This window comes from Rhinoderma darwinii, chromosome 2 (assembly GCF_050947455.1).
Source record: "Rhinoderma darwinii isolate aRhiDar2 chromosome 2, aRhiDar2.hap1, whole genome shotgun sequence".
Classification (NCBI taxonomy): Eukaryota; Metazoa; Chordata; class Amphibia; order Anura; family Rhinodermatidae; genus Rhinoderma; species Rhinoderma darwinii.
Window position 1 is genome coordinate 149,322,956 of NC_134688.1, and position 18,749 is coordinate 149,341,704.

Sequence of the window (18,749 nt, forward strand, 5' to 3'; positions counted from 1 at the left end):
ACCATTAAATATCAAATTCATTGTATAGATCCTAAAAAAAAATTTACATGCTGTTCAACAAACGAAGTGACATTTACTTCCATAGTATGACGCCACCTGGTGTTCAAAGTGTATAGCAATGTTCAGCTTATGAGCAGAGTGCTGGTAGACACACATGCTCAGTCACTCTCCCCACAGCCAGTTCCCCTCATACTATACCTAAATGGAGAACACCAAGAGAATCCCTAGAATGCTCATTGTAAATATACAGTACATCCCAATTGATGTGTGATGTCTGAAGGGAAACGGGCAATCAAGCCCATAGTAAGCATGGTGGTAACGGTGAAACCCGCTGAATGAAACAAATACCTAAAGATTGGAGTCTGACACACCAAAGATTAATTAAAACAATATAAATTTATTGAATCAATTATAAAAAATAAACACATTAAAAACATAGAGATGATTGCCACAGTGCAGATAGACAACTAGCTAATACAGTACAGAAAATGTTACAAGTGCACATGGGAAGTTATTATGTAAGTGTTTAAAAACTAGTAATGGGTATGGTGAATTATACGTAAAATATATATATATATGTATGTATATATTTGTACATACATATATACATGATCCATTGTGTATGTCTGAGCATATCAGACTATGGAAAATTGTGATAATAATCACCAGATACTGGCAATTTATCAGTTAGGAAGGTGAAAAATGATAAAATAAAATATATAAAATATAAAATAAATAAAATATAATATGACAAAGTGACAAACTAAAAAGCCATGAATGATAAAATATAATAATAATGAATGGGATTTAAACATAGTGACAATGTCTATCTGCACTGTGGCAATCATCTCTATGTTTTTAATGAGTTTATTTTTTATAATTGATTCAATAAATTTATATTGTTTTAATTAATCTTTGGTGTGTCAGACTCCAATCTTTAGGTATTTGTTTCAGTTCTCTGCATAGTCATCCTCTGTTCACTGCGGGTCAGCCAATAGAATAACTTTCTTCCCTGCTTGTCAGGGAAGGAGCAGGTCCTCTGCAGTCGAATGGCAGTATAGCTGAGTAAACTCCTCAGCTTTTTAGGACTGCAAAGCTCTAAATCTTGTTAGCATATATGAACCCTGCGCATGCCCACTCAGTCTTTAGTGTTTTATATTATTAGATTTTCATTGATTTCTAAGAGAGTGCATACTGTCCCACAGTTTATAAATTCATTTCTCTGGATTCCATGTTACCTAAATGAGGAAAAAGTAAGAAGGGACTATATTGTCAGCTGCCAGATGGGGAAGGAGAGTGATTCTGCTCAGAGACTTTCCCCCAGCACAGATTAGTAGCAGCACCAAGTAGCAGAACCAGGGGGAAGCAAAAAAAAAAAAAAAAGATGAGTAAGCTCTGTATGCGCTGACTTCCTGGTGAGTTTGTGATAGACCTGTGTTTATATAAAGCAGCCAATCTGAAGAAGCAGAACTGCAGTGGGGAGGGAGAGAGAAGCAGCCTGAACCAATGATAAGACAGGAGGTGGAATTCAGATTATCACAGAACCTGTGTGGGCACTGTAGCTAAGCGGTAGTCATAGATCACAGCTTTGCCCTAATGGATCTGAGCAAAAAGCAGCCTAGCATCAAGCACTGAGGAAAGACATAGCAGGTATATGTCACCTAGTATTGACTTGGCAGTCACTTTAATGTGTGGCAATAAATGTGAAGAACCCAACTTTATCCATATCCATTGCATGCACTCATGGTCAGCTACATTTTGGAAATATCTCATTAACTTAAGAAAACAAAACAAAACATACAAATGTGGTATCATATTGGATTATACTCATGAGGCTGTTTTCTACACTGGTAGGAGAAGGATTCCAAGCCATAGGCAGGTTAGTTGCCATAGCTATGCCTTGAATTCCCTATTAGTTAAACATATTGATTTCATTTTCAGTCATTGTGAGTTGTTGTATTATATATGTGGAGTGCTACTTGCAATATACCCGTTTAGGGTATGCTCACACTTGTCCAATTTGCCATATGCATATCTGACACGTATTTCCTGCAGGATCCACGTCAAAAATCCTATCAACTACGAAAACCTCATTCGCATTCATGGGATTCAAATTATCATCAGATTTGACACGGATTCTGGTGCGGAATCTGCGCTGTAATCTGTATCGAATCCTGAACGTATGGTCAGGCTCTAACTGTGAAACTTTAGATTCTTGTAGGGGTTGAAGGTAGTAGTTAGCTACACTGCACTCGATTGTACTGGGATTTCCAAGTTCATATGGCCCTTTAGTTTTGCTATATTTTTATTTTCCTCACAAATACAGATAGACATAAGGTAATATTAAGTGCTGTTGACTTCCAGATGGATTTTGGAGAAGGATTGTTACTTGCAGATAATGACATATTTAATGGATTAATTATCATATATTAATAATATAAGAAGGACAACGCCTTTGAAACTGAATTTCCTAAGTCAGTCTATTGTGTGCCTATTGTATACCAATATCTGCAATGTTGAAATGGCAGAAGTCTCAACTGGGTCAGATAATTTCCAAAACAACTGAAATGCTTTAAATAGAACCAGATTTGGATGTTTTATTTCAACATAAACTGTGGTCTATGTTGTGTTGCAGCGCCTTTGGTAAAGAAGAGAAGAAACCTATACACAACCGATTCAAGTCGGATGATGCTTTAGACAGGTATGTCGTTCGATGTTATATTTGTATATTTCTAGCAGTCATCAGATTTCTGTGGATAATATATCATTACATTGATTATTTCAAGATGTTTTCCTTAATAATAAATGCCGATGACTTAACTCTCCTACTATCCCAAAAAGGGATGTTATTTTAACCCATCTTTCAAACTATGCGGTGGGTTTCTATATATCTGAACTGCTTTGTTTAGACCACAATGGAAGGACTATTATTTGAAGTTGTAGATTAATTAAAGTGTACCTTCAATTATATATTAAAAATAATATGCAGCAGGACTTACCATGGTGTGCTACATTATATATCTCACGTTCTGTGCAGCGTTGAAGTTAGAATAGCACACACTGTCCAATGACACTGCTGCTCGCTGCAATCTGATAGAGCGGACGCTGCTTCCAAGGATCCCGTATTCAGTACTGGAGCTCCCTGAGTGGCTACTGTTACAATGATGAGAAGTTTTGCGGCAAAAATCCCAAACTGAATATAACATCCAAGGAGATAGAGACCACGCAACAGTCAACCAAAAGGCTGCCGACATCATTAATGAAGAATATTACACATAATGGTATGTCCTGTCACATATTATTATTATAGCATTGGAGGTACCCAATAGTTTTCCATTTGGAATTGGAAATCATGGGATTGTCATGGAATTGCATCACTTTGCCTTCTTTGTCACAGATTCACAGTAGCACTCAGTGAGTTTAAATGTGTATTTTCTAAATCCCCAAGACAATACATATTGAAGATGCCTATATCTGGACTGTATCTGTAACAAATTCTATAAATATGTAAAAATGTTTGCTCACCTACAGACCCCGTCTGTCATTAGACCCAAGGCAGAATATTGTCAGTTCTCTTCTGTGTTCTAGTAAATAGATCCATAGAGTCATAATAAAGGAAAGTTGGGAGTATAAGCTGTCTCTTCATGTAGTGCGAAAACATGCAATACTTGGAATATATATGTCACATTTTAGATCAGATTTTAACTTTTTTTTTTTTTACTATCCCAAGATTTGGACCGCTCATGGGTCCAGTGAACTGAACTTAGATTGGTAGGGGGTTCTACAGGGATCTAAATTCAGTTCAGCAGAATTATGGGGGGGACCCGGGTGTTGTGGCCGCAATACAGATATTAAAATAAGGTTATATTATGGCTGACTGAAACCGGTATAATAGACAGGCCGGCATAGCTAGATAGTTCCAGTTCCCCACTCTGTGACCATGGGAAATCAGCAGGAGGTTTTTGATAGTCTTCACCATGAACAAGTATTCGCCAATATTAATTAGGCGATATGACCACTAATCACAATTTATACAAAGTTACAAACATAAGTTTATGCATATATTAACGTCAATGGTGAATTATTTATGTAGAATCCCTTTCATATAGTATCATTTCAGTAATGTAGCTGCAGAAAGAACGAAGCATGTCTTGTAAGGAATGATTTTGTTATTTGAAGTTATACTATATATGCATTTCTATTTTCTGTCTTGGTAGCTTAATGTATGGATATATCAATAAGAAGCAAAGTAAACTATGAAATAGAATCAACCGTTTGGTTATGTATTTAAAATGTAATTTGAAATGTGTCATATGTAATCCATACAGTATATGACGCAACTCATTTGCATGTTTTATCCTTTTCTTACTAATAACTTACATGACTTAATACCGTGTAACACTATTAATACGATGCTGCAGTACTATGACTTTAAAACTCCATTCTCCTATTTCATGAGTTGTGAGTAACTATAATGAGTGAGGACAATACCCAATCTTTATTAATGGAAATTATATAAGAATGATAATATCAGGCATTATCAATGTCATCATCCTAATCCTTGCAAACCCTGGTATCTCATAAAGTTAAAGTGGATCTGACATCAGACTATGCTGCCCAATATAAGGACAGCCTAGTATGGAGAAAGGTCCGCTCTCCTATTAGCCAAAATGGCACAAACAATATTTGTCTCTATTGCTAAAGGAGCGTTCAAACACTACACCAGACTCATAGTTACAAGTCTGGTGTATTCTTGAGGGGAGTTCTCTGCCTGTCTCTTCCAGCCTCCCCTGGGAGCACTGCCCGCATGAATATTCTATGAATCCGGTGTATCCTTTGATCTATCCTATTAGCCATATGGCACTATATTCTTTTATGCCATTTTGGCTATTAGGAAAGGACCTGTCCCCATACTATACTGCACTTACATAAGACAGCATTGTCTGATGACATATTCACTTTAAGATGTATATATTGCAATCATTCAACTAAGATCTACTTAGAAGAAAAGGATCATTCCATATAGCATGAGTCTGATCAGAGGTTTTCATTGAATGTTATGATTACTTTTGTTTTGGCACCAAAATATCGGATTCAAGTTACATTTTAGATGTCCTCAATATCTAGATGTTGTAGATGTTGTATGCTAAATGCACTTTCTTAATGGCCTCGAACGAGCCTCTTTGTAGTAAAAAAATATTTTTAAGGAAAGAACGGTAAGAAGATACAATGTGTGCAGATAAAGCAGTGTAACACCCTATGCAAAGGCCTATTTCCCCAAAGTCATGCACCAGCACTGGAAAGTGGGGAAAGGTGTGTGTGCATGTGTGTGTGTGTATGTGTGTGTGTGTGTGTCTGGTGTTGAAAATGTATGTAAACTGTGGGTATCGGGGGCAAATAAATATCTCCTTTTTCCCTATTTTTCCACATATATGAGTAGGTGGCAAATATGATCTAAGTAGAGGATGAGGTAGTGTTTCTCGTGTTATTTTTAAGTTATAATTTCTTTACTTGTTCCATTATGGTATGGCTCACTGTACTTGAACGATGGTTTAGTAGGAGGAATAGTAAGATAATTCCCTAAGGCTGCCCTTACCTTGCTTGGCTGCAGGAAGAAAGTGGATGGACAAAGGTGCCAGAAATGTATATTCTTTTTGGTTTTGAGCTTCCAACGTAAGAAGTTGGAAACCCAACTGGTATCTTAAAAAACCTGGCAAATGATTGGGATCTGAATGGCCAAATGTTTGCATCTTGTTGATGGATTGGTACAATACACTTCTATAAACATAATGACTGGGTGTAATTCAATTTTTAAATATGTCAAAATTCAACTATAGAGAGAATCAACATTCTACAGATTTTTTAGAATCGATTCACTGTATTTTAACCTTTACAATTTCATTGCAGCATATTCTACAGTACACCATGTTACCATTTTAGCATTAAACTACAGTAACACAGATTATCAAAAAAAGAATCTGTGATAACTTTTTTTTTACTACCTGTGGTTCCATATTTCCTCACAGAATTCCATCAAGAAGTACATTTGAAGGAGGAAATAAAGCAGCCACTCTGGAAAGAGTACCCATGAGGTAGTTCCTAGTGAATAAAGGAGTGCGCAGAGTTGCCTTTAATGGTGGATGATTGTTACCCTAGCACTGGGCAGTTAGCTGTAAAGCTTGGCAGTATTGCATTTGTATCTAGAGCATTGATCTAAGGCTACACTTCTGCCATTTAATCAATGTTCATTATCTTAACACTACGGAGCTCACAATACAAGTTGTCTTATTTAGCCAAGCTAATAACATTGACAAAAACATGACATGTTATTTACAAGACAAAAACGTCTGTATGGGAAAATTTATTTTCTTAGTCTTAAAAAATGTGAACCCTTGGCTATATTTAAAAAACTTGTATTTAAGTTTGGTGGCTTTTTATAAATTCGCTGTACCTGAGATATTTGACATTCTGACAAATCCTATTTTGCTACTTCTTTTTTTTTCCCCAGTGATATTCTGACCACTTGTGACCACATGTGGGGAATTGGTGGTTCATCATTGGTGTTATGAATGTTGTCAATTGGTTGGCACAGGTTGATTCCATTGTCACAACATTGAAATATAAGGTTCATGAATAGAATGAGGTGTCTTTATCTATTTTTTGTTCAGTGTAATACAAAGCTCAATAAAAAATATTGAACTTATTATACACCTGTTAATATGTGGTATTTACTACAGGAGAAGAACCAATTATATGTTAATTAAAGAACCACCTGTAATGATACTGGCTAGCAATTTCCATGTTAAACATGTTCACCTATAGTAAGTACATTATAATAGATGTACATGTATTAGCGCTACACCCTCATCTGGGTAAATGTGTGTCAAACCACTTCTTAACATTTAACTGTTTCAGAACATTGGGAATGATGTATCAAATTGCTGGTCTAATGAAGTGACCAACTGAGGTTAAATGATACAAGAACATGTCAGACGTTAAAGGTCACGACTACAGCCCCCTATGAAAGTTCCATTCGCAGAATACAGGCTGCTATATATGGTACTTTTATTCTGATGATGTCATCTCCAGGAAAGTGGTTCGGGATTTAATTTAGCCACAGCCTTTCGGCTTATTATCAAAATCACTAACATATTGTATGTAAAGCAGGCAATATCGATAATATACTAATATAAAGGAATTGTTCATATTGTATAATAAAAAGTTATGCAACATTGTAATATACTTTGTGTTCCAATTCCTCACTATTTTCAAGCTCTCTGCTAGCTGTCATTGAATTATTGTTTACATCTAAAAACTGAATATCTGTTTTGACCTAGTGCTTCCCACACCTGTTAGTTTGTTACATTGTATCGATGTAGGCAATCTAGCTGCAGGAATTCATCTCCCGTCCTGGACTCCAGGCTGAAAGCGCTTACCAAAACGGATGCATTATAACAAAGTGCAGCTCTTTGGGCAGAGATACTGATGGGGTTTGAGCCTCTGAGAGTAAGACATGTACCTGTGGCACACTACTCATCTCTCTTCCTGTAACCCCCCTACCACCATCTGTTTAAGTTTCAGATATGGAACTGCTTCTCAGTCGATAACGATGTTGTTCAAGTTCCTTTACCGCTTCGGCTCCCATGCTTTGGAGTTTGCGAATATTGGTTGGAATTTTGTTTCAACATAGGTTTGTTACTAAGATGGTAGTAGAGGTTGAGATCAGACTGCAGCAACTGTATGTCATCCCGCTATTGGTATATAATGCGTTTCACTTCTTTTAACATTCGAGGTTTCAATACACCACAAAAGCATAGCCAAATTTTTACTCTATTACGATAGTCCAAGGTGGACGTGGTCTTTTTTCAAAAGACACATTTTCACTTTATTCATATTCTGGACCTTTTACACAGATGGTTCCCGAGCTGGTATATCAGTGCCTTCTCTACAGCCTCTAGAGGCACTAGTATAGCCTTCAAATGTCATGTACCTTTTAAACAGTATTGGAAAAAGTATCCCTCTTCACCAAGGGAACTCTAATTTTTGGAGGGGATATGAACACGATTCTAGCCCCACCTTGGATTCATTCTTGAGCAATTGTGCTCCCTCCCATAAATTATTAAGGAAGGTGAAACTTTTGTTTGTCATCTCTTGATCTCAGAGATGCTTGGAGAAGCTTTAATGAGAATCGGAAAGATTTTCCCTTTTTTCTCAGGTAGATATTAGTAATATCACAGGTTGGATTATATATATTTCATTCTGAGTGAATGTTACCAGCAGTAGTCAACACTAATAGTAAGTAGATATCTTAAAAATAGTGAGAAATTGGAACACAAAGCATATAAAAAAAGTTGCATAACCTTTATGCAAGATAACACTAGAGAACCCCCTTCAATGGGCTGCAAATTAGAACTTCCCCTTAAATTTATCAGTGCTTATAACTTTTTGAGTTCTACAAAGAAACAGACAATAATAAACACTGCAACCTACTTTTTACAGCGGCTAATGGTTGTTTAGATTGAGCTTCCTATTTCTACTGAACAGTTTCTATTCCTACGCTTTGGCTGTTGATCAATCATATTGATTTTATTATATATCTTTTGATTTGCATGCTTAGCGCAAGCTCCATACAGAAGATGGCTTTATGCTCATGTGTGAGTTCAAGTGTGTTTGCAGTACTTATTGTATGTAAAAAAAAAAATTCTGTTTTTATGAAAAGCAAGGCTTGTATCATCTGGTTTTTAAAAATGAAGAGCTATTTTATGGTAATCTTATAATTTTGTTATATAGTGTCAGAAGCAAATAGTAGGCTAGGCTAATTTACTTATCACACAGTCCTATGCTCTTTGTTACTGAGGTAGACATATTATAAAATATAAATTATATGCTATTTTAATATACTTCCATCTTATAGCGGGTGGCTCTGAGCGGACGATAATGCTAATAAGGGTTCTTTGCAAAAATTAAATGCAATGTGTGAAAAAATTGTATTCATATTTAGTCTGTTTCAAATGGTTATAGTCCATACGCCTAATTTCTAACAACATTTGTTTTTGCATGATAATCACCTAATCCCAGGCTTTACACCACATATATTAATTTCCGACTTTATTTTAACATATGTTTTACCCCTAAAACTGTTCCATTAATCATAGTTTATTTTTGGTTTAACCGTTCATATTAACAACATCCTTAACTGGCGTCTCTATAAACAGAAGTCACTTTGCAGATATACATGTAAATATATTTTATCTTAGAGATTTAACCTTGCGTTAAAGAAAACAGCAGGGACCATAACAGTGGGAATTTCCTCAAGAGACAGTGAACTACTAAAGTTATTCGATAGATATGATCATTATCACAGTTAATAGCGCCACCTATTGGGCACCAACGGCTTTTCTCCTGACTGAAGTAGAATATGTCATGACTAAGACACCTCCAGCATGTGATTTTATTACCTTTGGTAATGAATATGATCCTTTTCTTATAATAGTCCTGTAAATATGGCAGATGAAAACGCAAGTAATAATGATATTTCTACACAGTAACCTTCGTACAAGCCTTGTAGACCTTGGATTTATTTGTGTTTAAGATTTGGCAGCCTTACGTATATTCTTGGCTGAGGTTTTCTTAATGCCACTCCTCTTTTTTATTTCTATTTAGTGGAACAGAAGTCACCAACAAAAGGTAGGTTTCTCATTTATGGGTTTAGTTTGATGTGCACATCACATTTTTTTGTTAGGCAGTGAATCTGACACAATAAATTAATCTTTACATTTTTACAGACAATCCTGGGCTCCAAGTAACAAGACATCAACTACAACAACGACTACAGAGGAATCCAAAAGGTACAGTATGTATGACAGCAACAGATAATGCCCCCTCACGGTCATGTATTGCTGTTATGTGCCCTTCAACGGAGAACCCTTCTAGAGATCCCTATCTTCACAACTCAGTAGTGTCTAAATATTTTTGAGGGGAAAAAAACTAAAAAAATTAGTCAATAATTTTTGTTACAATGCCTTTAATTGTTCATTACAGTATTCATTAAATATATTAATAATCTATCTTTTAAGGAAAAAAAATAGTGACAGACTGGACATTAAGTGTATGTTCAGTCACTTAGGCACCTGACTGCAGCGTTCCTTTAACTACAGAAAGAGAGAGGGGGAGGCCCATAGGAAAAATCTAAATGGCCCCTCTTCCCCCTTCCCAGTGCTCATTCTCATCATTTTTCCTTCCTATCTGTTGTACCTCCAGTTTGATTTCTAGTGGCACATGTGGAAAGACTTAGCCTTGGGCAAGTTCCTGCCATCCATAAGGAAATGGAATTAAGTCGATCAGAGATTCTGGCTTTCATTTCCACAAGCACCAAAGTATATACAAGGGCTATCTTACCGGTGTATATACCATTGCCTTTAAAGAAAACTTGTTAGGTCATATTAGGCACCTAAACTGCCACCACACTGTTATACATGACGTTACAATGTTTCCACGGATGCGCTGTGGCCTTGTACACCCCGGGCATGTGCAGTGTGTTGATGTAGCCGGGGCACAGTACACCTAACTACACTGCGCATGCCCGGGGAGTAAAGGGCACTGGCGCATCCATGCAAGTTGGAGGAGGCTGGTAGTGACATAGAACTGCCATGGGGAAGGTCAATCAAGCCTGAAAAGGCGGGTATGGAAACAGGACTGTGTGACTCTTCACCACCCACATGACTCCTCAATGGCATGTACCGTTTTAAAAGTTAATTTTCTAGATTTTGCTGCATCTGAAAAAACATACAGGGACATGTTTGGAAACATTGTCAGATCATGTATATGGAATTATGGCGGTTTAGGGTCTAAAACGATCTGACAGGTTCCTTTAACTACAGAAAAAAAATCATAATATGAATGGTTGGCAACATCTCCTTCCATTTATCTTAGGGTAAGGCTTGAATGTCATATATAAAATGCTACAGTTTGGCAATACTTTTACATTGATGAAAGGTAAAGCACTATGTATGGTTTACCTATCACATATCATAGCTTAAATAGCAGAATACTATTGTACAAATCTCAAGGGTGGGTTTTACTACTCCTGCGTGATATTACCACAATAGTCAAACAAAATGCTACATTTTAATTTTATTTAATGTAACACATTAACCTGCACTTTTATATCATAAAAAGGTACGAATAGTGTAGGTGGTTATTTTTAGATATTATTTTTGTGTTGATGAAGTAAAAAACTCTTTGCAAAAACTGCATTAGAGCCTGCTCACATTAGTGTTTGCCTTCCATTTGGGTTTTCCATTCATCTGATCCGTCAGAGGAACGGATAATCGGAAAGACAAACGGAAAGTATTGTTTCCGTTTGCAATACCATTGATTTCAATGGTATTTTTTTGGTTTCAGTTTGTTTCAGCTTGCGTTCGTTTTGCTAGGTTTCCGTTTTTTTCACAGAAACAGTAGAGCAGCACACTACGCTATTGTTTTCGTGACAAAAAAAAAAGAAACCTAGCGGAACGGACGCAAACTGAAACAAATTAAAACCCCAAAAATACCATTGAAATCAATGGTATTGCAAACGGAAACAATATTTTCCGTTTATATTTCCATTCATCTGTTCCTCTAAAAGAAAGTCGAAAGCAAGGCAGACGCTGATGTAAACAGGCGCTTACACTACCATTTATGACACATTGTAACTGCATGTAAAGTGCATAGGATTTGTAAGGCTGGGTTCACACACACTATTTACAGACATAATTCGGGCGTTTTAACCTCGAATTACGTTCAAAAATACGGCACCAAAGCGTCGGCAAACATCTGCCCATTCATTTGAATGGGCTTTACGATGTTCTGTGCCGACGGTCATTTTTTTTATGCGCCGCTGTCAAAAGACGGTGCGTAAAAAAGACGCCAGCGTCAAAGAAGTGCCTGTCACTTCTTGAGACGTAATTGGAGCAGTTTTCCATTGATACCATGGAAAACAGCTCCAATTACGTCCGTAATGGACGCAGTGAAAAGCGCCTGCACTTGCCATTACGTCTGAAATGCCGGAGCTGTTTTCTCCTGAAAACAGCTCCGTAATTTCAGCCGTAACGGAGGCTGCCGTGTGAACATACCCTAAGGCTTAGGGTATATTCACATGGCAGCGTCCGATATGGCTGAAATTACAGAGCTGTTTTCAGGAGAAAACAGCTCCGGCTTTTCAGACGTAATGGCATGTTGCAGGCGCTTTTCGCTGTGTCCATTACGGATGTAATTGGAGCTGTTTTTCCATGGTGTCAATGGAAAACGGCTCAAATTAAGTCTCAAGAAGTGACAGGCACTTCTTTGACGCGGGCGTCTTTTTTACGAGCCGCCTTTTGACAGCGGCGCGTAAAAAAAATGACCGTCGGCACAGAACATCGTAAAGCCCATTCAAATGAATGGGCAGATGTTTACCGACGCTTTGGAGCCATATTTTCGGACGTAATTCGAGGCTAAACGCCCGAATTACATCCGTAAATAGGGTGTGTCAACCCAGCCTTAGAATTAGTTCTAATTTATTTGCTGTACTATCAAATCACAGCTAGATATCAGGGTTTCCCAGTGGACACATTTTTAACAAAAATAATAGAATCCAAGGATATGCATAAGTGCTATGGCGTTCAGCTAGTCAAAAATAAAACAGGGTAACAGAAAGGTGGGAATACTCATAAAGCAGCACAATAATACAACACTGTAGAGAGGTACATCAAAGTGTCCCCAAGTCCAGAGGCGTAGCTAGGTTCTCCTGCACCCGGGGCAAAGATTCAGATTGGCGCCCCCCAACTTCTTTCCCGACATCGCCTTCCCCCTCGCCATGTTTACTTTCTCTACCAATCAATGAGGTGTAATTTTTTCACAATTCTTTATAATGTAACTTGAGCATAAAACCATTCCTACATTTTACAAGCAATATAGTTATATAAGGTAGTTTAACATAACAATAAATTAAAAGAAAATTAATTAAAGAGGCTACACACAGCCCCCTTGTAGATAGTGCCACACAGCCCCCTGTAAATAGCGCCACACATAGCCCCTTGTAGATAGCGCCACACACAGCCGGCTTGTAGATAGCGCCACAAACACAGCCCCTTTGTAGATAGCGCCACACACACAGCCCCCTTGTAGATAGCGCCACACACACAGCCCCTTTGTAGATAGCGCCACATACACAGCCCCTTTGTAGATAACTCCACACACAGGCCCCTTGTAGATAGCGCCAAACACAGCCCTCTTGTAGTTAGCGCTACACACAGCCCCCTTGTAGATAGCGCCACACACAGCCCCCTTGTAGATAGCACCACACAGCCCGCTTGAAGATAGCGCCACAACTCCGCCCTTGGAAATAGCTCCACACACAGCCCACCCCTTGTAGATAGTGCCGCACACAGCCCCTCTCTTGTAGTTAACGCCACACATATCACCTCTCTTGTATATAATGCCACACAGCTCCCCTCTTGTAGATAGCGCCACACAGCCCCCTCTTGTAGACAGCGCCACACACAGCCCCCCTTATAAATAGAACCACACATTGCCCCCCCGTGTAGATAGTGCCACACACAGCCCCCTGTAGATAGCACCACACACACCCCCTTGTACTTAGTACCACATCCCCCCTTGTACTTAGTGCCACACTGCCCCCCTTGTACTAAGTGCCCCACTACCCCCTTGTACTTAGTGCCACACCCCCGTGGTACTTAGTACCACACTGACACCCCTTGTACTTAGTGCCACACAACCCCCCTCCCCATTGTACTTAGTGCCACACTGCCACCAGAGAGGAGAGCAGGTCTGCCTGACGTGACTCACCATTTGGAGGAGCCAGGAGGTCATGCGGCGGCATTCTGACTGGGGTCGGTGCCAGCCCGGGAGTGGACCAGTCCACTCAGACCGCTGCATGACCTCCTGGCTCCTCCTCCTAAAGCTGATTGCTGCTGCAGCCGTTCGGCATACAGGGCACCTTTCAGCAGCGATCAGCTGTTTTTATACGGCTGCTCTGCAGCGCCCCCCCTTTCCTACATCCTAGTTGCTCACGGAGCGCATGCCCCGTCTGCACACCCTAGCTACGCCCCTGTCCAAGTCTATGATCATACACTGTGCTGCACCTACTAAAAGCACAGCATGAGGACAGCACAAGTACCCCCTAGAGACATGGCATATACCTCCTCAAGTGGAGTACCGCAGGTTGAAAATATAGGCTCTAGAGCACCGATGTCCAACTGGCGGCCCAGAGTCTTCACTTCAGGTCAATGTACGCCTCTCTTGATGTTTTTCTCATGGAGTACCTACAATTTTATTGTAAGTTTTAAATACATTTTCTAACCCAAGGCTCTGACTATATAAAAATAAATATGTCTACTTGTAATTATTTTTCATGTTTCACTCATATGTATTTGATCTTAATATTACATTCAACTAATAGAGATAGCAATGTAAATCCAAAAGGCATCATGTATCAAAACTGTCTCTGGGAAAAAATGGCCAATTTGCACACAGCAACTAACAAAAATCCATGTGTCACGTTTCCCAGTGCAGTTTACAAAATGAAGGCTGAACTCACTGTTCAGATATAATTGGAACTACAGTACTATTATCTTGCTTTACTACACAGCTCAGCATTTGTTACTAAGTGTTTTCTTATCCTAGTAACCTAGCGAGCATGTCCTTAGAGAATACTATGACCTTTCTATGTCAGTTTAAGCTATTTACTAAATCTCCTCTGCACTTATAATATTTAGAGTGCTTAAATTTAGAGTGCTTAAATTCAGGATAAACTGTACTTTTAGGCTACATGCACAAGTTCGCTGCAAAATACGCACCAAAACCGCACCAATACGAAGGAATTTGGCAGGTAAAAACCGCACCGGATCACGTTTTTTTATGCGTTTTTCATAGCAGTTTATACGTTTTGATGCGTAAATCGCTGCGTGTTCATGCTGCGTGTTTTTGGTTAGTTTTTCCGCTGCACTACGTAGATAGAATTCGCAAGCCAAAATGCAAGATAAATTGACATGCTGCGGAAAAATACTGCAGCGTGTACATCAGATTTCAGAGAATCTCATTGTCTATGCTGGTACTGTATTACGTTACCACATGTAATTACCTTTAGGCCACACACACACACACACACACACACACACACTAAACGTGCCCATAGGGCTCCATTAGTCCAACGGTGGCCAAAAGAGTGTTCTATGTCAGAGTACTTTTTTTGCGGAAGGAATGGCATAGTAGACTCTGCTTTTCCATACCAAGGAAGTCTGTAGGAAACATCAATACCGCGCAGTATAATTTTTTTTAAATGGGAGCTTATGGGTGATGTATGTCACTGTGTGGCATACGTCACAAGTATACGTTTAACGTATACGTCATGGGCTTTTTCATTGTCTTTCATTACGTGTACGTTAAATGGATACTATTAAATTCTATGGTTGATTTATGCGTTAAACAGTTGCCTAACAGTGGCATCCGATACCCATAGACTGCAATGGTATCTGTTTAAGTCATAAACAGGGTCATGAGAGTCCATGACGTATGCGTTTAACGTATACCATTAAACCTTATGGTGACGGATTCCACTTTTAGGGCATCCGTTTAATGTATAAGTCAGGAGCTTTTTCTGGCTAGACATTTTCTGGCTAGGTTAAACGTTGGCAAAAAATGTGATATGCACAGAGCCTAAAACTGGCGTATGAAATGCCAATCTTAGTAAATCTGCCCTTTTGTTCTCTTGTTAAAGTGGATCTGTCAGCTGAATATGCTGCTCTATGTTAGGGCAGAATATTAAGGCCCTATGCATTTTTACGGTCGTGTGCATGGGGCCTAAAGCTACAATTCCATACTCCTACTAGCCAAAATGGCACAAAAAACATTTGTGCTGTTTGGCTAATAGGAGAGCTGAAAGAATACAGTGGACTCATTCTTATGAATCCACTATATTCGTGAGCAGGAGTGCTCCCCCCACCTCTCCCCTTCAGGCCCGGGATTTACAGGCTGTTGTGTTTATGTGCGTACAGAGCTGACTGTCAGTAACCGCAGAGAGTGGGGCAAGGAGAGGCGGGGGAGCGCTCCTCTCATGAATGCAGTAGACCGTTTTTGTTGCCGTTCTGGCTGCTTGGAGTATGGATCTGTAGCTGTAATGTGCTGCCCTTACAGCTGACAGATCCACTATAATAATTCCCATGCTCCTCCATACAACAATAAGGGTATGTTCACACGGCAGCGTCCGATACGGCTGAAATTACGGAGCTGTTTTCAGGAGAAAACCGCTCCGTAATTTCAGACGTAATTGCTCGTACTCACATTTTGCGAGGCGTTATTGACGGCCGTAATTTAGAGCTGTTCTTTATTGATGTCAATGAAAAAACGCTCAAATTACGTCCAAAGAAGTGTCCTGCAGTCATTTTACGCATCGTCGTTTGACAGCTGTCAAACGACGACGCGTAAATTACAGGTCGTCGGCACAGTACGTCGGCAAACCCATTCAAATGAATGGGCAGTTGTTTGCCGACATATTGGAGCCGTATTTTCAGGCGTAAATCGAGGCATAATACGCCTAGTTTACGGCTGAAAATAGGTCGTGTGAACCCAGCCTTAGGGTATGTTCACACGGCAGCCTCCTTTACGGCTGAAATTACGGAGCTGTTTTCAAGAGAAAACAGCTCCGGAATTTCAGATGTAATGGCATGTTGCAGGCGTTTTTTACTGCGTCCATTACGGACGTAATTGGAGCTGTTTTTCCATGGAGTCAATGGAAAACGGCTCCATTTACGTCTCAAGAAGTGACAGGCACTTCTTTGACGCGGGCGTCTTTTTTACACACCGTCTTTTGACAGCGGCGCGTAAAAAAAATGACCGTCGGCACAGAACATCGTAACCCCATTCTAATGAATGGGCAGATGTTTGCCGACGCTTTGGAGCCGCATTTTCGGACGTAATTCGAGGCTAAAACGGCAGAATTACGTCCGTAAATAGGGTGTGTGAACACAGCCTTAGAATGACCTCTTATGTCAAGGCATTTACAGTCTCTTCTGTTTGCTTTCATTGTTGATTTTAAGATTACCCTATGGATACAAATTATGCATGATTTATTTTAAACATCTTGTTCCCCGGATGTAATATTATTACAAAGCTTTGTCAGTGTATTACCAAAATTACTTCTGTTCCACACTTCCATTTCCCAGTGCCCCTCCAATTCCATCTGGGATTGACACTATTACCAGGGCATTAATGCTATTGTATACAGCAAATCAAGGATTGTATGGATTACAATCCTGCCTGAAGTTTAGTATTTAGCTAGCACCTTTACCACACATGACTTCAAGAAGTAACATTGCATTTTGTGAATCATTCATTTTGATAGGCCAGGAAGTATATTCTAAGGCCCCATGCATACGACTGTAGATTTCGTCCGTTATTACGGCAATTACGGTCCGTAATTAGAAAACTTCCGTAAAAAAATTTCCTATTTTTTTATTTTACGGATTGTGCTCCCATACTTTCTAATCTGTCCGCAGCCGCTACGGCTGGCCGAGCCCGTAATCACAGACTATGATTACGGGCACGGTTGTGTGCATGGGATCAGGTAATTATAGATCAAATTGCGAACCCATTCATTTCTACTGGCCACGGACACCTTACCGTATATTTACGGACGTGTGTTCGGGCCGTAGAAATTATTTGCAAAATATAGAACGTGTCTTATACTTGTTCGCAATTGTGTCACTGACCCGTTCATAGAAGTATATGGGCACTTCTGCCATTGCGGACGCCTACGTGTTTGTGGATCCGTATTTGCGGACAGTAAAAACCCTAAGGCCTCATGCACATGACCGTAGCCATGTGCACGCCTGTGATTTTCGGGTCGGCCGGCAAGCCGCCCACAAATCGCGGGCAATGCACATGGCCGCGGCCATTATTTTCAGTGAGCCCAGACCGCAGAAGACGGCCGTAATAAGACATGTCCGTTCTTTCTGCGGTGCGGGCTACCGGGCCATGCACAGACCGTAAAAACTACGGTCGTGTGCATGGCCCCATAGAAATGAATGGGGCCGCAATTCTCCCGTGGATTTTCGAGGGAATTGCGGCCGCAAAAGCACGTTCGTATGCATGGGACCTTTGGCCCCATGCACACGACCGTAAAAAACCTCAGTTTTTTGGACCCATTCAATTTCATTGAACGCGGACACCTTTCCGTAGCGCTATGGGTGGGTGTCCGTGCCATAGAAATGTTCAGAAAATTATGGAACATGTCCGTTCTTTTGCATTTTGCGGGCCGTGCTCCCATACTTTGTATGGGAGCATGGCCCGGAAATGCGCGTGGCAGTCGGCGGCCGGCCGTGCCCGCAATCACGGTTCCCGAAATACTGTCCGTAAATACTGATCCGTATGCATCCGTATTCCATCTGTATATGTGGACGGGTGTCCGTAAATACGGTCCGTATTGCTTCCGTATTCCATCCGTGTATACGGATCCGTGCAAAAAGAGGGAGGTTGCAAATGATGTCATCAACATGTTGCCTAGCAATGTTTCCGTATATACGGACAGGTTACGGATGCACATCAATAGCCGTCCATATTTACGGAAGCTCCCATAGAATTCTATGGAAGAGTCCTTTCCGTAATTACTGACAAGAATAGGACATGTTCTATAATTTTTTCAGGACGGACACCCATCAGTAAAAATACTGAAAGATGTCCGTGGCCATTAGAAATGAATTGGTCCGTAATTA

The 18,749-nt window shown here is 39.8% G+C and overlaps 1 protein-coding gene across 3 annotated transcripts in view; it reads left to right on the plus strand.

Moving 5' to 3' along the window:
• The window catches only part of SCEL (sciellin), a 148,593-nt gene that overhangs the window by 20,738 nt on the left and 109,106 nt on the right, over positions 1-18,749 (plus strand). For 2 of the 3 annotated variants that reach the window (XM_075852368.1, XM_075852369.1), the window contains exons 5-8: positions 2,636-2,701; positions 6,027-6,092; positions 9,664-9,687; positions 9,786-9,848. In XM_075852368.1, the coding sequence (XP_075708483.1) occupies positions 2,636-2,701; positions 6,027-6,092; positions 9,664-9,687; positions 9,786-9,848 (219 nt within the window). The remainder of the gene's footprint in view (positions 1-2,635; positions 2,702-6,026; positions 6,093-9,663; positions 9,688-9,785; positions 9,849-18,749) is intronic. The other variant, XM_075852370.1, reaches the window with a different exon arrangement.